The sequence below is a fragment of the Paralichthys olivaceus genome, chromosome 8 (genome assembly GCF_024713975.1).
Source record: "Paralichthys olivaceus isolate ysfri-2021 chromosome 8, ASM2471397v2, whole genome shotgun sequence".
NCBI classification, from domain to species: domain Eukaryota; kingdom Metazoa; phylum Chordata; class Actinopteri; order Pleuronectiformes; family Paralichthyidae; genus Paralichthys; species Paralichthys olivaceus.
This window is the reverse complement of record NC_091100.1, coordinates 19,640,093-19,666,827: the sequence shown is the minus strand read 5'-3', so window position 1 is coordinate 19,666,827 and position 26,735 is coordinate 19,640,093. Positions and strand designations below refer to the sequence as shown.

General features: G+C 41.3%; 2 protein-coding genes across 2 annotated transcripts in view; both read right to left on the bottom strand.

The window, feature by feature from the left end:
• Positions 1–19,655, bottom strand: part of cnnm2b (cyclin and CBS domain divalent metal cation transport mediator 2b) — a 33,951-nt gene extending 14,296 nt beyond the window's left edge. Inside the window, exon 1 of the mRNA XM_020083747.2 lies at positions 17,998–19,655. Coding sequence (XP_019939306.1) covers positions 17,998–19,486 — 1,489 coding nt within the window. The 5' untranslated portion in view covers positions 19,487–19,655. The remainder of the gene's footprint in view (positions 1–17,997) is intronic.
• Positions 19,656–20,654: 999 nt separating this feature from the next.
• as3mt (arsenite methyltransferase) lies at positions 20,655–26,062 on the bottom strand. Its single transcript, XM_020083771.2, has 11 exons — positions 25,954–26,062; positions 25,666–25,714; positions 25,274–25,401; positions 25,016–25,166; positions 23,905–24,041; positions 23,745–23,814; positions 23,528–23,609; positions 23,324–23,455; positions 22,119–22,258; positions 21,913–22,035; positions 20,655–20,988 (listed from the first exon to the last, which is right to left on the bottom strand). The coding sequence occupies exons 1-11, from the start codon at positions 25,968–25,970 to the stop codon at positions 20,881–20,883; spliced, it is 1,137 nt and encodes a 378-aa protein (XP_019939330.2). The 5' UTR covers positions 25,971–26,062; the 3' UTR covers positions 20,655–20,880.
• Between the last annotated feature and the right edge of the window lie 673 nt (positions 26,063–26,735).

Here is a 26,735-nt window from a genome sequence, read left to right as displayed (position 1 = left end):
CCAGTCAACCCTCCACAGAATGGACAAATTATAGATGTACAGTACATACTGTAAATGTGCATGTCATTTTTACATTGCATATACTGTATTGGTAAACTGCTGCCCTTTAATTGTCTCTACCCTCCATATATGGAGATTTAATCATAGAAAAAACTGAACAAACAATCTGAACTTCACCCTTCTGATACAAAACCAGGCCTGACCTCCGACCTTTATGTAAGCCAACTGATAAGAGGTGGAAAAGATCAAACACAATCTGCAATAGTCACTTGTTTGATAAGCTAAACTAACAGGATGTTTGTCCACATCAACACTATCGCCTTCTTCTACTGACGGGGTTACTTGAGGAACTATTAACGATGACCTATTGTAAGAGCTTTAAGAGGTTGCATAGGTCGCTAGTTAAAAAAAAACATTACACACAGGACAAAAATGAATGGGATGTTATTGAAATAACAGAGAAAAATGTGTTTATGCAACGTTGAGTTGTGTTTATCATCGGGTCTGTCCCATGGGCAGCAATGTAAGGAGACAGAAAATTCACAAATTCCATTGAACAGATGTTTTCTTCGTATTATTTTGTATGTTTTATTTTGAAGTCATTTGGTCTGTATTGAGAAAAAAATGTTTGCCATTGGAGCTGTGGCTCCAGGGAAGACATTGTCCGTCAGTTGATCACTCACCAAAGAGAAATATCTCTTTTAAATATTAACAAGAGGATGAATCCTAGTGACATTGGAGAGCCCCTGGCTTTCCATCTAGTGCCACCTGCAGGTCAAATTTTTTTTTGTTCACAACTTCTGCATGAACTGGCACAACGTGTGGTACCAGAAGTACCAGATGATTAATTTATGTTCCCCTCTAGGTAGAATTGTAATGACTTTGGTGATTCCCTTACTTTCCCCTAGCACCACCAAGAGGTCCAAGTTTTCGTTTATCCTATAAAGTAATTTAATATCATTGTTTTGAATTGGTAAAACTATGCACATAGATTCATGGCCCCCAGGGGATACATTCCAGTGATAAAGGTGCATTGACTTGATTTCGACACCATGCATGATGCTTAAGTTTTTAGTCTAAGGTAAAACTAACTATAGGATGTTATTCCATTTTATTGGTGATCCCCAAAGGTTCCATCCAGCATCATCACCAGGACAAACATTTGATCCGTTCTACAGTTCTTGACTAGATACCTGCAAAGCCAATGACATTCACATCAGAGTTGAACTTTGTGTTCAGTGATAATTTGCTAAATTATGCGATTGTGACCAGGTTAATATTTTCTGTCTTTGTGCGCATAGCAAACTGATGTTAGCATTTACATCAGTTTGCTGGGCTCAGAGTGCAGCTAGTGTTGATGAACACTAATAGTCTGGTTAATGTTGTGAGTAAGAATCAGTATGATTCATCTCCTTGGGACCATAACTGTCTGTACAAAACTGTGACAATTCATCAAAAAGATGTTGAGATATTTCTGCTTAGCCAAAAATGGCAAAACAACCAATGTTTCAGTCCCTTGAGAGTTTTCATGCTGCTAGAATTGTAAATACAAACAGACAGATAGGCATACAGCCAGATTGACGCACTGCAGTTTCTATTTCCTATTTTGTTTCCCACATGTTTTTGATCAGGATGTTGGTCAAAAATATCTGTAATTAGCTAAGCAATTTAACTTTTAGCTAGGGATTGCAACATATTAGACTATAGTGTATATTATGAATATGAATCTTCATTAAGAGAAATATTAACAGCAGTTGAAAGTAAAATAAAACTTGTTAAACTCACACGGGAAATTTCATTGCATGGGCGATGGTTTTATGATAGATTCGGATTCTTTCTTGCTCTCATTATATTAATTTTATTTAAATTTTGCAAAAAGTGCAGTGGAACTCGCAATTTCTCAAGCAACAGCTTAGCTATAATGACTACCATTAACTTTCTTCTTAAATTATGCAAGTGATCAGGCAGGACTATTTTGCAGAGATTATAAAATGAAATTTGCCAGTTTATGAGTCTTGTATCCATATAAACTCCTCTTCTGTTTTCTAAAGTCTTGCACTGTCCTGCTTACACACACACACACACACACACGCACGCACGCACGCACGCACGCACGCACGCACGCACGTTGTTTTGCACAGTAGCTCAACTCCAAATCGTTTTGTCTCGCTGTCCCACAAGATGGGATGCAAACCTTCCAGTTTCCCACAAAGACAAAATACCACACAAGCAACTGAAAAAATGCAGCTTCTGTCTTCCATAAATATATTATGAGACAATGACAGCCTGTTTATTCATAGCTCCTAAGCTGCTGTTATGGCGGTGGATTTTGTGGCTGGGGGGGGGGACTGGAGGTAGAGTGGAGAGGTTGACCCTCTGGACCCTCTGGAGCCTGGAACTTGGCAGCGGGCCTTAGGGAGAGTGTGTCCTCGCAAAGACCAGTCGTCTGGGGTCCTATAAGCCACCACTGCTGCCTGACATCTGGGGCTGTCTAGCTGGGCTGAGACTGAATGCATGCTGGGTAGTCCAGCACACAGGCTCACTGCACACATCAGGGTCAGGGGTCAATTCACTTTCAATTTCATCCATTAAAGCAGCATGTTTTCTTGGACAAAAACTGGAACACTACAGTCATTAAATGTGATTTCTGAAGATTTCTCAGAATAACGGTTGAGTCATTAGCACTGTAAATGGCAGTTTCAGTTTACATTTGTAATCGAGTGAAGTCTCACACACACATACACAGGATTTTTTTGTTTCCCTTAACAACAAAGCAGCAAATGACTAAGGTACCAGGAAGTGCTTAATCCCACTGAGGAGACAGTCGGGGACCACAACATGTTTGTTCAGTTAATGTGTTTCAGAATTACATTTAAACAGTGGCTATGAAAAGATGAAGATGCAAAGCAACAGATCCACTACCCAGGGTCATGGTCACAAATTCAAGTTTATTCATTTATTTCTTAATTTTTTGTGGGATTAAAATAAACTAATTAAAAAATTATGAATTATAAACAAGACTAATGTTAGCACCTTTGTAAAGTTGGACTTGAGATTATGTATTTGTGATTTGGTGCAATACAAATAAAACTGAGTTGAATTTAATAGTCACTGTGATGATGCTTACATGCTAATGTCAATAGCACCATATCTTAGTTTTGAAGGTATTTGGTCATAAACTACTTTTTTGGCAGACTGATCTGATCACCCAAATGATTAAGAAACCATTGAGACATTTCCCTCAAAAGCCTATGATGATGTTGGAGGAAGGACCAAAGGATCAACAAAGTGCGTTGGCGTTATGTAATTCATTTGATGTTTGTTAAAATATTTCAGCCCAGACTGGTCAAAAAGTGATGAACTGACCGACAGACCAACAAAATAAAACGACCACTATATAACTTTAAATAATGAACATATAAACTACACTTCAGATCCCTACTGACTATGTTAAAAACTCAAATGGGTGCTCTGCTGAGATTGAAAAGTTGGTGTGTTGGCAAAAGAACGACATGATGCAGGCGATTTAAATGTGCATCGAAGTTAAAACAAAAGAGACAGAAACATGGGGCAGACAAAAACATCCCATCCATGTGGAGCCATGGAGTCATGTTTCTCTAAATAAAACAAACTAACACTATATTATCCATTATGGTTTCTCTAGTGTTAAACTGGCACCATTGCTCTCCAATGGGACCTGACTAAACACAACCTGCACTGATGAATCAATTCAGAATATCCAAATTAAATTGAACGCAAACATGCATCATTTCATGCACCTCCCACCAACTTTCTGTAAATACAGAAAATTTTGCACCACATTTGGATCGAAACTTGACTAATGCTAGCTACAGCCCTGTTCCTGTGGTGTGTGGAGACTCCAAAGCCAAGCCTGAGAACCACCACTCAGGCCTTCAGAGACTAAGCCGTGTGCTCTTTTCCACCATTCCCAGCTTATTTATGGAATGCAGCTTTGTCATATTTTTCCATAGCGCAATTTTCCCCCTATAAATAGGCGCAAAAGGCTCGCAGAGTTGGGGTGGGAGTATGAGGGGTCAGTATCTGTCCTGTTCACTCATCACTGCCCTTCTACTCTCTCTTGCGCTCCTCCTTTTTTTCCAAATATTTGAGCACTGACAAATATAGAGCAATGTTAGGGTGATGGGAACCCATCTGATGATCTTACCTCCAGTGAAGAAAAAAAAATGAGCTCAGTTTCCAAATAATGTGACACATTTTTCCATTAAATGGGCAAAACCTTTACCCTGATGCTGGCGACATGTCGACTATTTATAATGTCTTGATTTCCATAAACATTTGGTCTGAATACACACGGTGAAATAACATCATTCTGTCTTTGCCCATATTATCTGGAGACATAAATGGAATGTGTGTCTGTCTGTCTTTATGTTTGCGTGTATGTGTTCCTATTTCCTCCACAAGTATCTTAAATTAATCAGAAAAATTGAAGTCTTTCAATTTGTTAATATAAATAAAGGAGCAAATGAACCTTGACCTTTGACTTAGAGGGGAAGTGCTGCTGCTGCTCTACAGAGACTCTAGACTTCTGAGGAAATCCTACGAGTGACGTCAAACATGTGGCGACACAAGGATCCCCTTAGTCACTATTTTAGTCCAACACTTGTCTCAAAAACACAGTATGATGTACAAGCACAAGAACAAGACATAGTTTCCTGTAGATACTTCAAATTTGAAAGAAAAAAAAAAAACATTTGAAAATTGCCCCAAGTCCTCATCAATACACTGGTAACTAATGAATGTTAATCCTAATATTAGCTGACACTACTTTTAAAGACATTTAAACATTACACCACTGCTTCACAGCATGAAGGTTCTTGGTTTGAATCCCAGTTCGGTCAGGGTCTGTCTATGAGGAATTAGCATGTTCTCCTCGTGTCTGTGTGGGGTTTCTTCAGTATGTTTTTTCTTCCCCTTTTTATTCTCTTTATTCAAGAGGATGGTCTTTAAAGGTTCAGTGTGTAGAATTTAGTGAAATCTAGTGGTGAAGTTGCATTTTGCAGCTGAATACACCTCACCTCACCCTCCCCTTCCAAACATAATAGAACCCGTGGTAGCCTTGTCAAAAAACTAAAAAGGTGTTAAGCTTGTCCAGTTTCGACTATTGTAAAAAAACACGGCGGCCTCCATAAAGAGAAAGTATTTAAATATAAAGGGCCCATTCTAGGGTAAAGAATACAACAATTCGTACAATTTAGATGATCACATACTTGTGAATACGTTACTGGGATTATTTTATTTATTGTATTCAATTTCTGCCAGTATCCCTTTCACCTTAATCTTACATACTGAACCTTTAAGTTTGAGAGCAGGACTTTTTGATTTCATGTTCACATTTTGTAATGTTGTCACACTGCACACACACACTCAAATTTCCCCTGCTTATGCTACGGTTTGTGCCTCTTCTGCTCAAACTGTGTGCTTGCACTCAGATATTCTGTTACTTGAACAGATTTCCTTCGCTCGAGCTTCAGCTCTTCTCCTCGCGCTCATGCTGCTTCTGTGTGTGCACGTGAAACGCCTGCTCCCGGATAACTGCTATGCTCTCTGATTTTTTTTTTTATGCACTGTGGACTTTTATTGTGCAACAAGTCAAAATTCATCAGCCAGTAGAATGCAGAGGAATAGAGCTGAGGCTGAAGTGCACAAATTCTGTCCAAGCAACATACAGAAACAATATATTATGCTGTGGCAACCTGTCCCTGCCTCTTGTCCAATATCAGCTGGGATCACACACACACACACACACACACACACACACACACACACACACACACACACCCTTTGGACTTTATCAAAACTAGCATTAATGTTACGCACTGGTTTCATTAAGTTCCTCTGAATGAAAAAAAGGATGGTTTGAGTGACGCTTGCAATTTTGACCAAACACTGTCAGATAGTCTTCAATTTTCCTGCATAACATTCTCACTCATTGCTCAAGAGCTCAGGTTGCATTAATAATTGTATTGCATAAAACGTGCAGCATCATTCTAACCATGATGAGCAAATACACTCAGACCACAGAACTGGAACACTATCTCGTGTTAGGCACAGTTAGAAATAGAGTAGCATTGGATAAGCACCCAGACATATATTGTGTGTGTATGTGTGTGTATATATATATATATATATATATATATATATATATATATATATATATATACACACACACAATTTCTATTTTGTAATGAATTTTTCCACTTTGTTTTTAACCAGGTTGTCGGTGAGTTTAAACTGCAGACTGAGGCGTAACGGACTACAGCTTATATTATGAATATCAGTTTTCACTGAGAGAAGTATTGACATCACTTGAGCTGAGAATCAAACACAGTCCTGTTCACACGCTCAGTGAGAACAGAAACCACTAAGATCATTGTGCCTGAACGAAGACAGCATACGTCTTTGTGGTCTTATTTTTATCTAATATATTCCTAGTCTTTATTCTAACTCAGGGCAGCTGAAGCAGATTTATTGCAGTGTAAAAATAAGTCTGTCAACCAGTTGGGTGTTTGTGCTCAGGCACTGATGCTTTGCCCCATTCGCCTCGGATGGCCTTTGAGTCAAACAATACAGCGACCATGATATGGACTAATCAGGGTAATGCAGAGACGTTAAGTCTGCTCACAGCTCCTAACCATCATTAAGAGGTCTTGGTCACAAGATCACTCTACTGCTACTAGCCAGTGGTGTTTCTCTGCACACACCAACACATTTATACAGTACAGCCACACACACGCACACTGCTGGAATGACATTGTTGTTCATTCAGAGAAGCAGCTTGCTGTCGTAGCTGGCTGCGTTTGTTGTTGAAAGGTCCCCTGGGTGGAGATTCCTCTGGGCCTCAGTCATAAGGAGAGGCATCAATGGGAAACTAGAGGGGATAAATGAATGGGCCTGTGGTCAGGTGCTGCTCTGTTATGTGAGTGTTGTAACTGCTGAATGGTGAGCACATCATACAACAATGACAAGAACCAAGCGGGAGGTGTTTCGAAGAAGAAAAAATATAAAAAGTAAAATTGTGTTTCGTTTTAAGTTTGCAATTTTACATTTTAGGGGGAGATTTTGTTTTACACGTCAACTCTTTTGGCACAGCTAACCCAAGGAACTTCATAAAATTACAGAAATACACAAAACTGACTCTTTAAAGCTCTGTGTGAAAACTTGATGCAGCTGCGACACCAAGAACAGAAGTTCCCAACATACAATATTTAGCTTTGCTGCCAAGGTTTTAGCAAAAGTAAATTTTGTGTGCAGTAAGCACTTGAGCATTTCAGATGCAGAGGCATAACCAATTTGTTTCCATAAACCCCAAGTGCCGTACTTTTTAGATATGTCAAATGGATACACCCACTAAGCACAAGTTTTGTTGTAACTTAAATTGCCTTTGGAAAGCCTTTCAGTGATATTAACAACATGTCATGCTGCAGCCGAATCATTTGACGCACTTTCACCTGCGACACAAACAGAGGAAGGAAATCAAACACCTGAAAACACGTATTTTTGGCACAGAGTACTTGCAGCTTTGAAACTCATAATTAATACCTCAATGAAAACAATTAGCCGGGGCAAAATCCTTAAAGCTAGAATGAGCTAAGTACTCAAGAAAAAAAAGCTCTTGTGCTGTGTGCAATAGACTTTGAGAATGTGGGTTGTTGAGGAAAACATGAAACCTGCAAGAATGTCCTGCAACCTTGTTTTGATTTACTACACTATACTCACCAAATTGCTTTCAACAGCGACTTGTTATTTATTTAATTATTCTCAAATAAAACTGTATGGATTCTTGAGATGAGAATATTATCATCGTTTTTTAAGATAAATATGAACTAATTTGAATGCTTGATGTCATCCAGGTAGACAACTGATTGACTCCCACTGTAATGACTTAGTTATGATATAGATATAATATTTCATAGAGCATCATTGGCTATGTATTCCCTGATTTTAGTTTTCACCTTTACTAACTCTGTTGCTCGACAATATGTTAGTAAGCACCTTATTATATTCACAATTTAAGAGAAACATAGTAAGTTATTGGTAGAATCACAGACTAAAATACAAAACATTATAGTGGTGAGTAATACAAAATGATTTCATATACGCTTGTGTGAGTTAAAATACTGCCACCTTGCATTGTAAAGATGTGAAGAGCCTTATGGTGAAAGTGTTATGGTGTTATTACATTTGCTGGAACTGATCTGAAATAATGAATCCTTAGTAATCAAAGTCTTCATGCTGTAATGTTCAAGTTAACCATAACTCATGAAATCACACTTTATTTTTACACTTGCTACACTCATTTTATGTCAAAGAAAAACTTGATGATCTAATTTAATGCCACTGACAGCCGTCTCCTGAGGCACAAGTAAAAGATATGAACTGACTAGATCGCTGACTAAAAACAACTAAAATATATTGTATGAACACAGCAGAGTCACCATCTGCAATGGAAGCAAACAGGACAGGAATAATAATTCAAGCTGGAGGGGTCAGCTGCAGATGGGGTTAAGACTTGGAGGCTGGATCTGGGTCTGGAGGGTCAGCTGGAGCAGTGGCAGGGGCCTGCAGCCCATAGTGGGGCTCTACTAGCAGTTTCCCCCCTTGCTGTTTGATGGGAGACACCAGAGAGGGAAAAAGGGCAGGCATACCAAGAGAACTGAGTGACCTAAAAATGAATCTGTGTATTTAGAACCAGGCTAACAAATAACCTGCTTATTGCAGCATATGGATTTTTTTTTAAATGACCTATAAAGTGCATTCAAACTGCTTTTATCACTTACATCCTACATGCTTCTTCTTTGTCACATGTGAGAGGAGAAGCTGATTTTGGTTGTTTTTAACAGGCAGCACTAAAAGGCTGATATGTGGAACTAAGTGGCTACATACATCTTTTTAGTTGTCAGTTGGGTCTGTTTTAGATTGATTTTCCTTAGCATCACTTCTGTGGCAGTGTGTGGTCATGAAATGATCACATGCGCTTTTGAGAATGACACATCATGGCCCATTGACTTTGTGTTTATTGGTGTTAAATTTCAAAGACCCCCCCCCCCCCGAAATCACTTTGTTCCTTCTTGAATCCATGAATGTAAATCATAGGGCATCCTTTTGGGTAAAGTTGTGATACTCAGTCTTCTTAGTAGTTTTATTTATTACTTATATGTTTTAAATGGCCGCCTGAAATGAAACACTACCGCTGCTGAAGTTTCAGAAAAGTGAGCTCCATCAGCTGATTGTAAAAAAGCGCTGGTGTCTTTTAGGCCTGTGAAGGGCCCGTCTTAGGCTTTTCCTCCTGCCAGCAAATGGAGAGACGGACAGTGTGCCCGGTGTTATCAATGAAGCCAGCCTCTTGGCTCTCCAAAAAGTGCAGCTTGGAAGGCGTCCATGGCAGGGCATTAGGCCTGGAAGGTTTGTGTCGTTTGTAATTTATAACACTGAGGGAAATGGGCAAGAGGACAATATGGAGAAAAGAGGGAGAGAGGGAATGTAGGAGGAGGGGGATGGGACTTGCTGCACAAGCAAGTGGCTCTGCCTCCCAGAGTGTGCTGCACAGAGCCTGGTTACCAGGCTGACCAAGCTGGAGGGCTTTCTGTCCCTCTGTGAGGCACAGGCTGAATGGGCCTTATTTTCTTTTCCGCTCAAATCGAAGTGAAACATAAACTAGATAAAGATATAATCATTTCTACATACATACATACGAATGCAGAGTAAACTAAATGTAGGAGAGAGAGATATCCGACCATACACACTGTGCATGTTTATTAGCAGCTATTAGCAGCTTTACTGTACATCTGAGAACCAAAAGATGTCAAAGAGATGCCAGTTAATTAAAGTTTCTGACTTTCATAAAAAAAAGTATCACTGCCTTTTGGCTTGATTATGGTTCTCTACCTCGGGAGCTCAATAACCAGTGCAACAACTTTACTGTTTAAAAACTGGGCCTGATTTTCACAGCAAACCTTGAATTCAGGGTTTGTACAAATGTGCACATCTCAGTCTCTGCTAATAAGACACAATAATCACTGGAACACAGGGATCATCATCATCATCATCATCATCATCATCATTATTCTGCTCCTCCTTATAATGATCATACAGGGACACTAATGGCAGTAATTTCCCTTCATTTCATAAGAATGACATAAGGCAGAACACCCAAATTACCAAGATAGTATCTTAAAGACATAACTACAGTGAAAATAAACATATCTAAAACATTTTCCCTTCACATGAGACACAAAGTATATTCCTTTGCACTAAAGAATATACTTTATGAATTTCAGATTTTTTAGAATCTGAATGAACTTGTATTACTCTCCAAAGGGCATCTAGGGCAAAGTGCGTTCTCAGTGTGAATTCTATCTCATCGTGTGTTCTATGTCATGGCATGGACAAATGTCCTTATACCATCCCCTCCCAACTGAGGTGCCCCACAGCTCGTTGCTGGAACCCCTTCTCTTTGCAATATACACAACTTTCTTTGGTCCAATTATCCACTGGCATTGGGTTCTCATATAACCACTATGCAAATGTCACACAACTGTACCTGTCAATCGAGCCAGATGATCCCACAGTCGCATTGTCAATCTCAACTTGTCTCTCAGACATGTATGAAGGAGAGGCCACCTTTAGTTAAACCACTCTAAGACTGAACACCTACTCATCCCCACTAAACAAACATTTTAAACATCAACACCACCTCTTCATCTCTCACCAACCACAGTCATGAAAACCTAGGTGCCATGTCTGATGACCAGTTATCCTTCTCAAACCCTTACAGATTTTCTTCAGAGTACAAGAGCTCATGTCACTTTGTTGTCCATGGACCTCCACTGGCTGCCAGCATCAAATACAACTTGCTAAAGCCAAAAGAACAATGTCAGGTTCTATACCCACCTGCAGTATAATTCAACACAATCGAACAGGCTTATGCTCCTACTTGTTCACTAAGTTCCTCCAAGAAATATCATCCAGAATCACCATCCCTTCACAAAAGTCCAGGGTCTAGACTGTCTTAGATATTGGGTCCCTGTCAATAGAGTGAGTTAGCAAATGCTATCAGAGTTTGTATCTTCAAGAATGTTTTATAGACTTATCTCTTCTCATCTTCTCCTTACAACCCTAACTACACTACGCAGTTTTTACCCAAAGCTCCTGCACTTGGTCTTATGAACAGATACTTATTGTCTCCTTCTGTACTGAAGCTCTTGTGCTGTCTCTGGGTTTTTAAGTAGCCTTGGATAAGAGTATCTGAGAAATATATGTAGTTATATGTTATTACGTTATTAACGTTCTTTGTTTTATGGTTTCTAGCTTTTGGAGAGACATTTTGATGTTCTCGTCGTTGACTGAATGCCCTAAATTAGCTCTCAATGCATTTTGCTGTGTAATGATTGACTTGAACAATCCAATTAACAATGACTGAATATCAACAGGTCTTCCAAAAACCCTAAGAACACAAAACTTTACTTTCAAAATGCTTTAAAAACACACAAAAGTATGAATGTTCTGCTTACTCATGTTGCTCAGTAAAATCCAGGCATTTTCATAACCAAGCAAGTAATTACTTACTCATCTCTACATCACTCCTCAGCTGTTAGGGTAATACAGCTTGTCTCGTGTCAGTTATAAAGCCTGAATACTGTTACTGCCTTGATCCTTCATACCCGGTGTGATCTCTGTTTTGGGAAACAGCTTATTAAAAGGAACGTGGGGGTGGCTGCATTCTCAATTGTGTAATAACAAATTTTCCTCAGTAGTGCACGGCTACAGATCCTTGGCAACATGTGCTGGAAGCAGACTCAGCTCCTTAACTACATCCACAACACAAAACTACCAAAGCCTTTTGCCGTCACCAGAGGCTACCGGAAAATAAATGAGTCAAGGGAGTTATTAAGAGGCAAAGATGTGACCTGACATATGATGTCACAACTGTGTCCAGCCAATAACTACTTGTTGAAATAAAAATATTTGAATCACTCCATACAAGATATTGCACAAAAAGAGACATGATTAGTACAATAATATCTCTATACCTGTTACAATGAGTGCCTTAGATTTATGCTGCCTTATGTGGGCGTCCATAAAAGCCCACTGTCGCTGCTCGACAGAGGCAAGAGGGCAAGATCACAGAGATTTAGATCAAACGACATACACAGAATTTTCTCTTCAAAGTCAACCTTCATAATATGACATCTTCAAGGCTGCTGGGACTTTTTTGATGCCTTGTGATTTAATTCAGACCGAAGCGTGTTCTATTTTCTGTTGCATCTTTTGTCTGTTGCCAAGCAGGGAAAATTTGAGGGTGCACTGATTGTAAATGTATATATACACTAAGCTAGTTGACAATGAAACAGTTGTTTGTAGTGCAGTATATCTGGATACTCAAAGCACAGATCCCACACCACTGAATGGCAAATCAGGACCACTGCAGACAGACTGCTCTGGTGTTCTTGAGTTACATATGGGATGTAAAGAAAAGTCATAATGCCAGATCAGACAGGCTTTGGGGAATGCACTGCGCCCATATTCACACTCCTCAACTGTTGTACTAATCGGGTCTTAAAAGCCTACTCCATGTTGTACCAGAATCTGAAGAATGTAGGCCAATTCAAAAGCCAGTCAACAAACACAAATAAATCCAGACAATATCGAAGTCACCAAAAGTCAATCATTCACTTATATTTTCCCTGGCAATTACTCTAATATGTATTTAATCACAGGTGGAAGTTCTGTAATAAGAAACCTCTATAATGTTGCTATGTGCAATACAAGCATCCTTTATCTCTACTACTATTACTGAAGTGCCAGAGGGGATCATTTTGCGAACTTTCCTTGGCGTTGAATTCAAGGAAAGTTTTTGAGTTTTGAGTTTTTGTAAAAATCCAACACAAAAGCCAAACAATGTGCAAATTGTAGTGACTACATAATGTCAATTTGGTTGTTTTTCCATTCTGTAAGTTGTGGAAATGTTCATAACATCTTAAAAGCTGCACTAATCAGTATTATCACATTAAAAAATCTTATGAAAAGGAGATGGATGACAAACAGACAACCCGAAACATAATGCCCCGGCCACTGGCTGTCCCCAGCACGGAGGCATAAAAAGAAATTCAGTATTGAAAACTTAAAAGGTGATAATATTTCGATGTTGTTTCTGCTGCCCCCAGTGGCAAAGAGAACAAAACTTCAACAAAAAAGAAAAAGACTAAAGTTTTAAACTCAGAATCTTCAGAAAAACGGTCCTGTAAGAGAGCACCACAGATTGTGAATCCAATTGTAAAAACAACTGTAAAACGATGGTTTGAAAGAACCGTTGGCAGTGATATAAATTATTCATGAATTGTAGTAAACAGGCTCAAACATGCAAAACGTGTGTGGTTCCTTAAATTCAGTCTACAATAGAGAGTTGACTTTAGACAATGAGTTGCTACAACAGCAGTTTTTGCCTCCTTTTCATAAAGTGCTGCCAAATGACTCACGTTCTGTGCCTACAAAAACCAAAAACTCACTCAAAATGTTTATTTATATTGTGTTCAATAATAGAGATGACAGCAAAGATTTTCTTTCAATAACCAAATAGTGAAGATCAAGTGCCAAGAGGCAGAACAGGTGCATGAAGAAATGAGAACAAAACACAACACAAAAATAAGTGTTAATGTTATAACACACTGTGCTATTTGTAAGTACTTGTATCTAAATTAGAAACTACTACTAATGCCGTCTCTGATAACACAAAGTATGGTGAAAAGAAGACAAGCTTTGATTCGAGGTAATTACTTCTGATAAAGTGAGCGGCTGGCAGCAGACGTCGTGCTGAGTTCAAAGGGGTGTCCCTCATCAGGAAACATTAAGTGTTCTAACCAACATGATGCCATTTAATCCCAACACTTGTTGCAGCGTTAGCACCAAGGGTTACCAGGCAAACACTCCAACACGCTTTCTAGACATTTGCTATGATACGCTTCACAAAAACACCAGAAAAGAACATCTGAAGCAAAACACAAAACTGTTTTAAAAAAAAAAAAGTATTTCAATAAGACCGACAGAGTGAAAAATCAGTCTCACTTTAAGACGAAGCACTGAGCAGAGAGACCGTGAAGGCTGGTGAATCTGAATTAAGCATAGATTGGCCTATATTGCAGCAATCGGGGGGGGGGGGGGGGTAGTTCAAGAAGTGCCAGGCCTCATGCAGGCTCTTTTACACTGGGGACGGCACTCTGAAACAGTGAGGGCACAGATACCCTGAGGTGCTGAACATGTTTTTGATCATTTATCATGAGGATATTCTTCAGATGAGGGAGGACTTTTAACATGAAAGTAAATTTAACAGCATTAAAAGAAGTGCTGTGAAGAATTGTCATGTTTGCACGATGGCTCATAGACCTGTCAAAACACGAGCTACATGAAACACCATGTTTGTCAGTGACAAACAGTGGAGTAACAAAATCAATGTACACACACAGAGTTGGAGATTACAAGGATTGAGTTTTTAAGTGTCTGTTCTTAGCAAGGCTGGAGGAAAACTGTGGGGGAAACTTTTCCTTGCCTCTGCTGGGTCACGTCTCAGTCCCCCTCTGGAGTCCCATATACAAGTTAGGCAAGTGGCGTGCCTTCCCTGGGGGGCAGAGAGCACAGTGTGCTGGAGAAGAATACCTGTGCACACCCTGATTCTCCAAACATCCATACATACAGTCGGCCAGCTCTCCTCCTCTCACAAGGCTGGTTGCTCTGCATGTGAGCGAGTGAATAACTTTCACTTTCACGAATATCGCCCATTTCTTTGAAGTGAGGAGGGAAAGTTGAATTCCTGTTTCTCTGACTCAACGACTTGGTTTGTTCCCAAATGGCACACACTGACCTACTCATTAACCGCTAAACCTGCAGCTTTGACAAGCAGCCCCTGGATGACAGTAATTGTTGCAATCACAGACAAAGAGCAATTAATGACAGGGTCAGAAGTTTCCAGAAGGGTGTCCGCCTGAATTAAAAAGCTCCTGCATAAATCCTACTTTAACCCCTGACCTAGGGCCAAGGTCGAGCCACCTAGAAAATGACTATGGGCACACAGTGGGGTTCAAATCTGACTTTTTCATATTTTTGCTTTATATTGCTGGGTGACATTAAATTAGTCTAATTTCTCAGTTGATTAGAAATTGGAGAATGGGATTACAGTGAGTTCGGTCACATTGTTAAATTGAGAACATGAGCATAAAAGAAATCTAGTCAGTCACAAAGTTCAGATCCAACACAAAGCAGCGCTGGCCGCTCTGACACGGTCTCCAGTGCGAGCGACATGTTGTGGGTTTTGTTTTTTTTTTGTAACAGACTTCAGACGACTGTGCAGCTCCACAAGCGGCATCAAATTAATTAACAGTGACTTATAATACAAAGCACTTTGAACTGAGTGTACGCCGCGAACAGAGCCAGATTGACAGGGAACTTTGACCCCGCCGCCTTCCCTGCAACAGTTGCTTATGATTTCCATGAGAAGCCGAAAGGCGAATTCCCTCTGGCACACGGCCAGCAGCAGAGACACCCTGCTTCAGCAATTACTTAAATTTTAGCATCAGGTATGCTGGCAACATAATGTGTTATAGAACCTCTGATCACTGCTGCTAAATTCAATCAAGCTGCACCAAATTACACACTTTCAGAAATCAGCCCCTAAATAAATATGCCAGATTTTTTAAATCAGATCTGTGAAGTATTTCATGGGAAATAGGTGAAAACACACCCATCTCCCTATATGTTAAAGAATAGTAGATCTGCCCTCTGATCTGGATCCACACAAAAATGTAATGGGTTCTTCCCTGACCCGTACTGCATTCTTCTACCAAGTTTCGTTGTATTCTGTCCACTCCAGTAGTTTTGGTTTGGTTGTAATTCTGCTAACTAACAAATAAATACCGATGACACAAAACCTCCTTGGTGGAGGTGAAAATTATTTTGTGAATGAAGTTCATTACACGGGTGCTTGATAATACTGACTGAGATCATCCACTTTGTTTTACGGCTGATTTTGTTTTACTTGAGCATGAATTATTTAGATAATGTCATGTGTCATGGCAGCTCCTATAAGGAAAATAAACATTTCAGTCATAAACAGTACTCTTCTATTTAAGAATGGTTTTCAGAGGAGGTGTACAGCAGCACAGCAAACTTTACTTTCACACTGAGATCTCTGTTGTTTGTCAGTGAATTAGGTCAGCAGCTAATGATGATCACTTCGTTCGCCAGTTTTTTTTTCTTAATTAAATGGCTTATTAAAGCCTATTATATTTCTAATACATATTAGAAATATGATTTATTATTTAATAATAATTTACCTCTCGCCAAATGACAGCTGGGATTAGTTCCAGCCCCCTGTTATGAATGGATGAATGAATGAATGGATGGATGGATGGATGGATGGTTTCCCATGGTGTCACCTTTACATTCCTTGTTATGTCGGACCAGCAGTCAAACATATATTGACTTTAACGTAAATTAAAATATCAGAAAAAAGTATAATCCACAATAGAGAGGGAGGTTATACTGCAGGGATTATATTCTGTAATATTATAGTAATACTATAACACGGGTCAGAGGTGTTCAGTAACTCCTCCTTATTGTTTGTTTTGCTCAGAGCTAGTGCACGTCTTTAAATAGTCAGCTGTGATGAAAACACCCCCCTGTGAGTATATTATGTAATGCTAATTTGGCATGGAGAACTACACCTAATTTCTGGTAATGGAGCTCAATGAGTAGCTCTGACCCCCCCAATTAATCCTCTTAAAAGGGAAGTGAATATTCGAATGAGCATGCGATGCATCTACCAATGCTTTTTACCTCACATTTTGGATGTTGGGAAATCTGCTGCTCGACAGGTGTTTCTGTGTATCACTCCTACAGCTGCCAGGAAGGGAGAGGAGGCTCAAATCTACACACACTGCCAGGAATAAGTCAGAGGCAACAACAGAGAGAGGAGGGGGTGGCTATGCAAAACACCAGGTAAACCATGGGCGAGGTAAACATCTTTCTCAAACACCATGCGCATACACAAACACAACACATGGGGGGCTCGAGGGTGTTAGAGGCTGTTATTCATTATCCACACGACTGCATTCCAGGGCTGGGCAAAAAGGAGTTATCGCCACCATCACTAAGAGGCAAGCACAGGAGAGGCAAGAGGGGGGGATTTAAGCAGGTTCTCAAACAAGATGCCCCCACCTGATAACCTCAGCACTGCCGTTGCACCATTCCCACATGTCCTAATGCATTCACAAATCAGAGAGAGAGAGAGAGTGAGAGATGGAGGGAGGGGGAGGTGAATGAATGAGAGGAGGGCAAGGAAAGCAAGACAGAGAGTGTATGAGGAGAGAGAGACTGTGTGAACATTAACGCTGAATGGAAGCGATGGAGAAAGATAAGGACACCTCCTCCTCCCCTTCACAGGAAGTGACCAGTGAGGCTGGGGCAAGTGCACCTCACTCCTGATGTGGCCGCTTCAGCGAGGCAGGCCTGATAAGAAGTGCCACAACAACCCCATCCTCCTCCTCCCTGTCCTCAGCTACCTGGATGTTCTTGTTAAATCTTGAAGGAGACAAGAATGTATCCTGCTACTCCCATAAAGAAAATCCTAAAAACAAAAATCAGGTTATGCTAATTGTTTCAGGAGTCACTCACAGGACTCAGATGGACAAAGCAGTGGCATGCTGAAAGGGAAGAGCTGTAAGAGGCTGAAGGACCTGGCACACTATTACTCACCAGTCTGACTCTGGCTCTTCCATGGGGGGGTGGTGGTGCACAGGTGAAAGGCCAACCTGCTTGTGCAATGAACTTTTATCACCTGAGGGTCAAGAGATCTCTCTGACACCTTCATAAAGTGACCCTTTCACCCTGCATTAGAGGTGTCAAGGGTTGAGTCAACGGAGGACGTTTCACTCTTAATAAAGGAGATAGTGTGATGTGCTGCCTCACCTTTTTTGAACTCCTCCAGCATCGCGTCCAGCTTGGTGTCATTGAACACAAAGTGCAGCGGGTGGCTGTAAAACTTAGTGATGGTTTTGAGCGGCGTGCAATCATCCGGGTCCACGAAGGCCAGGTCCTTGACGAAGAGCTGGTCCACGATGTTGGACCTCTCGCCCTCGAACACCGGGATGCGCGTGTAGCCGCTCTTCATGATCTCGGACATGGTGTTGAAGTCCAGGGTGGCGTCCCCCGGGATCATAAAGCAATCTCTCAGCGGCGTCATCACGTCCTCCACGGTCTTAGTCCTGAGCTCCAGCGCGCCCTGGATGATGTTCAGCTCCTCCTTCACCAGGTCGTTGTACGGGTCCGTGACGCGCAGCATCTCCAGGAGCTTCTCCCGGTTGTACACGGTTCCGATCTCCTGTCCGAGCAGGTAGTCCAGCAGCTTGCTCACCGGGTAGGAGGCCGGGAAGGTGAGCAGCATGAAGAACTTGGTGAGGAATATGGTGTTGGCCCCGACTGCGAGGCCGTGTCTGGAGCAGATGGCCTGGGGCACGATCTCCCCAAAGATCACTATCCCGATGGTGGACATGACCACCGCGATCAAGCCCGAACCGGCGATGTCATCCAGCAGGATGGTCAGCGTGGTGTTCACCAGCACGTTCCCGAGCAGGAGCGAGCAAAGCAGGTAATTCCCTTGGCTGCGGACCGGCTCGATTTTCTTCGCGTAATTCTTCTCTTTCTCCGTGCCGCAGTTCTGGACGATCTGGAGCTCCATGGGATCCAGGGCCATGAGCCCCAGGTTCAACCCGCTGAACATGCCCGACAGGCAGAGCAGCATGGAGATGAAGATGACCTGCAGCCAAAAGGGCAGCAGAAACTTTTTCTCCTCCACCACGATCACTTTGGTGTCATCCCCGTCGTGGTAGATCCAAGTGGTCTCCGTCCACGGGTCGTGCATCCCGGCTACGGCCGGTGTGGAGGTGGCGATGCAAAGGTAGTACGATTTACTCCTCTCCGTCTTTCGCAGAGGTTTGACCTCGATCTCAACTATTCCCGACGTCTTTCGGTTCAGGATGATGTTGGGCAATATGATTATATCCGAAGTCCTAATTCCGCAGGGATGCGAGCCGGACGGGTCCTCCTGGCTCTGGTTATCCCCCGAGGAGCTGTCAACGCTGCGGCTGCGCTCGTGCTCCGTGAAGGCGATCTTGGACCAGGTCTCGTTGTTGATGTTCTGCCCGTAGACCCTCAGCTTCACCCGGGAGCGCTCACTCACCCGCAGGTAGCCCCTGTCCATGAAGGAAATGTCGTCCGTGTCCTCCAGCCTCAGGCCGATGATGACGGTCTCCTCGGACCCTTCCTTGCCACTTGTCGGGGCCACACAACAGCCAGTGACAGTTAAGAAAATCATCGCCAGAGCTCGGACCCGGTTCAGTGACGCCATTTTTGTAGCAGTGGGTGCCTGGGATAACGGCTCTGCCATATTGATCACCATTGGCGAACCGAGCACCTGAATGAAAGGGGCAGTGAAAACTCAGAGCCCGTCGGAGTCCGCCTTCATCTCCGCAGAGGGTCGCCGCCACTTGTGCATCGGGACCCGCGCGCTCCCACTACGTGTCCGACACTGATGCCTCGCGAGCGCAGGCTTACGGGCCAGCTCGTGCCTCCCCTGATGTCCCCGAGACAGGCGACGGCTGCGGCCAATCAGGAGGCGCCGCCGGCCAGGGGGCGGGGCGTGCGCGGCGTCCTCGGCGAATCAAATTCCAAAACAAGTGCACCTCATGTTAAGAGACAGGACTCTGCTCGTGACTTTTCCAACATGAGTCCACTGCAGCAGATCCGATCTGACAGGTCATTCAGTGCGAGGCGATAATATTCATTTATATCGACACTTTCGGAGGGTGATGTACATTTGATGTGTCGCATCACGCAGTTAAAGGACATGCTGACGCACCTGTAGATCACAGCAGGAAAAGTTTCTAACTTCTCGTAAACAAGCACTGTCCATGTAAATGTATTCATCGAAATTCATGTGGATGTGGATGAGTTGTAGGCAGTCGAGCCAAACAATCATGTTTTGCTGTCAGATCGTTCGTTTGAAAGATTTTAAGTGACTGGGAAACAATCAGGGATTCAATGTTTCACAAAAAAAAAGATAAATTATTTCAAAAAGTAGTTCAAACAAAAATGTAATTTCTTCTGTAACAGGTAAACGAATACAACTATTACTTATCCCCTTATTTGATCCCTTAGATTTATCTAAAGCTGCATAAAGGGCCACAAACACCCAGCTGGGATTTATTGCCACTACGCTATGTAGTGACAATGTTTTTATCTTTTCATCAGTGACCAATACAGAAGGCCCGTTTCAAATCAATTGTTCATTTTCCATTGATTTGTGAAATTGTTCCTGATGTAAAACCCACAATGTCCAATAAAAATGATTCAGTTGATTGAAAATGTCTATTATCCTTTCATAGGAATTTACCCATATAATAATATTAATAAGAAGAATAAGAAGAATTGGATCAAAGTTGCAAAGCTCACTCTAATGTAAATCTGTCAAATTATTCCTTTAAATTACCGGTATTGTAACAGAAGGACTATAGTGGCAAAATTGGAACCCTATCAAAGAAGAATAATGATGGAGCAAAAGGAAAAAATATTGGCACGGTCATTGTCGTTTTATTTACATCAGATTGCTCTCCAATTTAAAGTTGAATTATACATTATATGAATATGTTTATATGTAAGTTAGTAATTAGGATAAGATTAGTAGGAATCAATTGAAAATATACAGTGTATTATGAGAAATGAATTCAGTACAGTTACTGCTGTAATGCACACAGTGTGATGCTGGGCCTGCATTTCCCTTAGCTCTTCCAAACATCATTTGCAGCAGGTTGCAGACTGTGTGCTGCAGCACCCCCCTGTGGTTGAATCTGGTCGTGGTTTCTCCAGCTGAAGAACCAGCTCAAAAGGATCCTCGACTTTTGCCTGTATCAATTGTTAAAAGAGGTAGATAGCATTATCAGTTTACAACCTGATTTTAACATTATGTAAAAAGTCAGTTTCATCAGAGACAAGGATTTGAGAACATTCTCAAATTTTCCAGTACTAAACAGGTTAATGTAACGGACATTCTGCAAAAGAGCTGAGTAAAAAGATGTTGTGCACTCTATAAATGAATTCATCCTCCTGGTGTCTGTTATCAGACACTGGTTGTTCTTTTCACAGTAGCTGTGCCTGTAAGAACAAGACCAGAGACCTTTCATTGCTATTATCACCAACTAGTGTTGTTGATTGGAATAAAGTGTCTAGGGTCTGATTTCACCTCAGAGGGGGCAGTCCAAAGGTTAAACCAAGGCACCGGTTTTGATAAATAACTGAGATTATAAATGTGTTTTCTCCACAAAACAGAATGAAAATCTCTTTATAGCAGAAAGTAAGTGTTACGAGTGATTCAAGGATTTGGATAGTCATTAAAAAACATGTTGTTGTGTTTGAAGATGTGCTTTCGCGTGCTTGTGTGTGTGTTTGCATGTGCACACACAACGGCCATGACGACTGATAAGATGGCATTCTGTTAGCTGAGAAAAGAACACATTCCTTCCTGTTCAAGGTTCCCCAGCATGACTCCAGAGTCTGGTTATGACTCCAAGACAGCTGCTTGACCTTGTGCATGTGGATGTGTGTGTATGTACTGTATGTCTGAGTGGGTATGTGAGTGTGTGTTTGTGTGTAAGAGCTTGCAGCATGCGTCCTGTTGTGTGCGTATGTGTGTGTGTGTGACTGTGTTCACTCTGGCCTCTCTGGGTGTGTCGCACATTTCAAACTGATACTACAAACATACTGACATCTAGTGCTCACAGACTGATCAGACATTTTCAAATTGTTTAAGAATGTAGTTGTGACGCTGACCGTAGGTTTGACTCCACATGAGCCACCAGGGACTCCAGACGGCTGGATAGTGAATTCCCCCGCAAATCTGGAATGTCTCAGGATACTGGCCACCTCTTCGTCCACATCCACTACTTTATCAACCTGTGACGTCCACATTTGGTACCATTTAATATAAAGTGCATGTGCGATAGACATACTGCAGGTACACTGCTGGATCTACTCACCTTGAATGTGTACTGACTGTCAAACTGGAAGCTGTCCTCTACTCCAGTAATGCCGCCGTTATATATGACCTGACAGGGCTTAGTGTTGCCTTTAGGGACCTTAAACAGTCGGTATGTGGCAGAGACAAACTTGAAGTTACCTGTATTATAAGAAGAGTTAAGAGAGAATTAAATGAGATACAACAATCTATAATGTCCTGTGTGCTACAATTATACAACAATTAACCTTTAAGCTTTGATTCAAGAACACAGTTAGGATTTAGTCAGTTAAGTAGAGGCTGCTTTACATGTAAACCTGAATGAAACATGAAACAGAACTGTGCTGGAGAAATTACAAATAACCCCAAAAGTCTAATTCATTCATTCAATTATGTGCAATTATCAAATTATGTAAACATCCATCTATCAAAAAACAAGGTTACAGTCAACTGTGTTATTATAGAAAACACTGTATGAAAAACTGAAAATGCAAACTTGAACTCACATAAAATCCCATAAACACAAACAATTTACTAAGTTTTCATTATTAGAAATTGGCAGTTTAATTGACATCTTGGATCATTTCCATCTTAAATACAAAAAAGTTCTGTAAAATAATTTCTTGTACACTAACAGCCAGGACAGTCCACAGGCAACATATCCGCAAGATGTATATTTTATACCATGAGCAGGAATCTTCTCTGAGAAGTAGATATTTGGTGAAAAGAGAATATTTCTGTCAAGAAAAAAAATGAATGCATTGCTTCCTTTGTCATTTAAGGAATCCACTGGGGGGAAGGAAATGGTAGCTGTGTTGTAACTCAGAGTAATAACCCAACTTGACCTGTCACCTTATCTTGAGGGCACCACATACCCATGGTACAATCACACAGCAGTTTCTACTTTACCAAGGCTGATTAGAACTCTTGCAAACTATTAGCTTTGATTGTCTGGTACATTATTGGCTCAAGAAGTCTGGTGTCCTCACTTCATTCTGCACCCTCTTCAGCCTAAGCAGAAGACTAAATACTAAGAATAAGTGGAAACATTCAGTAACACACACTTCAAAAAGGTTTTCAGCTATGTTCAAAATAATCTTAAAATTTGTTGTAATATCGTAACTGCAAAACCAGTTTGAAAATAAATGGTCATTAGTGCAATCCACCCAAATCAGGCAAATAAGGCAAAGCACAAAAAGAAGTAAACACAAAAGAAAGGTATCAAACCCAGAACGTCTTGTAGATCTTTGTTGTCGACGGTGATGACATTGGCTGTAACCACCCGCGGCGTGCTGAAGCCAACTTCTTTAGCCAATCTAAGCAGGTCCTTCCACCAGAGCGCTCCGCCAAGGCACTCACCTGCCAAGACAAACCACACTCTGATACTCTGGCAGGTGTCTGTGATCTGTGTGGCGACAGAATATTACATACCCCAAAGCACTTTGTGATTCTTTATTTCCTCCGTCAGTCTGTCACTGCTATAAATGTCACTGAAGTACAGCTCACCACCCTCCTAATGGCCAACAGAGGAACAGTGTATTCAGGTAGTATCAGTGTAAACAGATTCAATGGCTCATGATTGAAGATTGTTTTGCTGTTTGTTATGGCATTGTTGTCATGTTTGTGAGCTAGGTCTATAATAGCATACCTTAAGAACCCTGTAGGCTTCAGCCAGGACTTGCCTCTTATCTGGAGAGAGATTCACCACGCAGTTGGAACTGATGACAGAAAACCAACATCTCAACACAATTTCTACAGTATCGCACGGCATCGCAAAATGTGAAACAAAGAGAAACATGGTATCTTACATGATGATATCAAATGAGTTTTTCTCTAGACCCGCCTCTGTTAGGGCCTCGAGGTAGCCCTGGACAAAACTGACGTTGGGCTTCTTGTAGCCAAACTCTTGCATGTGGTAGTCCACATACGTCCGGGCCACGTTGAGCTGGAAGAGAACACAGACTGTGAGGTGTCGCTGTATGGGACACAGAGCCAGGCCAATGTATCGGCCGAAATGAGCTTTTCAAAGATATATCTGTATTGGAGTTTATGTTTGCTGAAATTAACATTTTATTCCACAAAATAAGCAACGCAGGGAAGATGTGCATTCGTATTTACATTTATGTGAAAAAAAAATAATCTATTTCTTTATTTAATTATTCCCTTTCCTATATATTTGCTCATATTTGTTCTTTTGGTTTTATTTTCATTCATGGTAACTAGTCTTTATTTTATACAGCGATTTTCTTGTGTTAAAGATCACTCAAAGCACTTTACACACATATTAGACACACATTCAAACAGTGCATCTATATGTATTTATTATACATCAAACACACACTGCCGGAACATCTTTCAATTTTCAGATCAGGGTTTTGCCTAAGGACAATTTGGCAGGCGTGAAGGGAGGAGCCAGGGCTCGAACCAGTGGCATTCTGGTCATCCAACTCCTTATCCACAGCTGCCTGTAATAAAGCTTAAGGAATTTTTTCATTGGCCTATATTGGTATCGTTATCAGCCCATAAAAACCCCTATCAGAATCAGAATCAGCTTTATTGGCCATGTATACGTACACATACAAGGCATTGACTCCGTTTCTTCCATTGCTCTCAACGTATAGAAATAGACAAATAGACAAAGTCAGTCAGGCTCTAGTGTGGAGTCCATGTCTGGTTGCATTTGATGCTATTAGCTACGTGTACAGTAATATGATAAAGCTATCTGATCACATAATGACTCTAAAGCAATACGTTCATACTTATGAGCAGAATTATGTCTTCTAAAATCCAAATTGTAAAAGAATATAAGCCATTAGCCTTCAATAAAATCCATACATCATTTAACTATGCAGGGGTGTGCAATGCATCAAGAGGCTACTGCAGATCAGTGAGCCATCCTGTGATGCTGACACACAGTACCTGGTCCTCAGTCATGTCAATGCCAGTGACATGGCCCTTCTCCCCCACCAGCTGACTCAGCATGTAGCAGTCCCTCCCGCTTCCACTGCCCAGGTCCAGGATGCTGCAGCCCTCCAGACACTCCGGCACCACCAGGCCACAGCCATAGTACCTGAAGAGGAGACGGAGGAGTGAGTTTGTTGCAGTGAGAATACAAGAGTGGAGAGAGCATTAACACCATTAACACCAACAACAACAACCACAACAACAACAACAAACCTGGCAGTGACTTCAGGGTGCACTCTCTTCAGCGCCTGGCGGACGAAGGCAGGGATGGGCTGGGCTGGAGCCACACAGGCGTTGGTCTTCAGGTCAGAGGTTTTCTTCAGCTTGTTGCCATAATAATCCTGCCCAAGGCAACACGTTTCCCCACATCACACACACACCACACACACATCACACACCACATGCAGGTAGGCCGGTCAGAAGTGAACAATCACAGGCCACTGCAGAGCTTTAATTAGACATTACTGAGGCACAAGCACCACTGAGCAACAACATTATCATTTTAATGAACATCTGATGTGTTTAAGCATGCTAATTAAAGCTAATTGCAGCATTTAAGCTAGGTTATATCGACCACTGACATGTATTTTAATGTGATGTGTTACCTTCACGTCCTTGTGAACGGTGCTGTCAGCGAAGCCTTTTCCACAAGTACTGAAAGTATATATAATATATATATAATGTACTTGAAATGCTACATGTACAATACAGAGGTGACTCAACTATCTGCTAACCTGCTAACACCACTTCACAGATGTAATATCACATGTAAACATGTGTAACTCGCGTCTGACGCTAACAAGGTGTTAGAAGATTAAAATCTGACACAGCTTCAAGATAATATGCGAGAAGGACAAAACCCTAAGAGAAGTTTTCAGGTGGTTCTTTCTTACCTCTTGTCTTCAGCCATGGTGTCGAGAGTAAAGTCCACAGCAGCAGCGCTGTTCTAGTCTCTGTGTGAACCTATGAACCCATGTTTCAAGTTCACTTCCTGCTCAGCAGCGCACCCTGTCCGCCACAGCCTGGAATCACAGTTGATGCAGCAGAGCTTCTCAGTTTCCTCTCAGCCGAGCGACCCTACAAGATGGAAGATCTCCATGTGTGTCCCCTGGTCAAAGAATTAACATAGTCTTTCTTTAATCGAGAAATAGCATCAGACATTTATTAAAAACATTTTCAGGCTTTGGTAGGGCGGGTCGTCCACTTGCCTGAAGGTTCAATCCTGCAAATGAATGGACCAAAAAAAAAGAAGGTGAAGGGCTAACAAGTGCTTTGAGTGGTCATTAAGACAAGACAAAGATAAGTTGAGTCCAAAGTTGAAATATACTAGGGAAGAGAACATTATCATAATTATTGCAATATCATTTTTTATCAAATACAAAAAGTTGTGTAAGCACAGTAAGTGATGTTACAGATAATTGATCTGAACCAGATTTGTAAATTGTTTTTTTATTTTATTTGCCAACTCTCCGGCTTTTATGTGTGGTTATATCTTATTTTACACTTATGTTCTTAATTCCTTTCTTCAATTTCTTAAAGTTGTCTTATTGGCTGCTTGTTTTATCTTTTTCTGTATCTCCCGTTTTAGCTGTTATTTTTAAACATGCTTTTTATATAAATTGACTTGGACCTGACCAGACAAGCCATAACCTACCTCTGTAATCTTTGAAATACC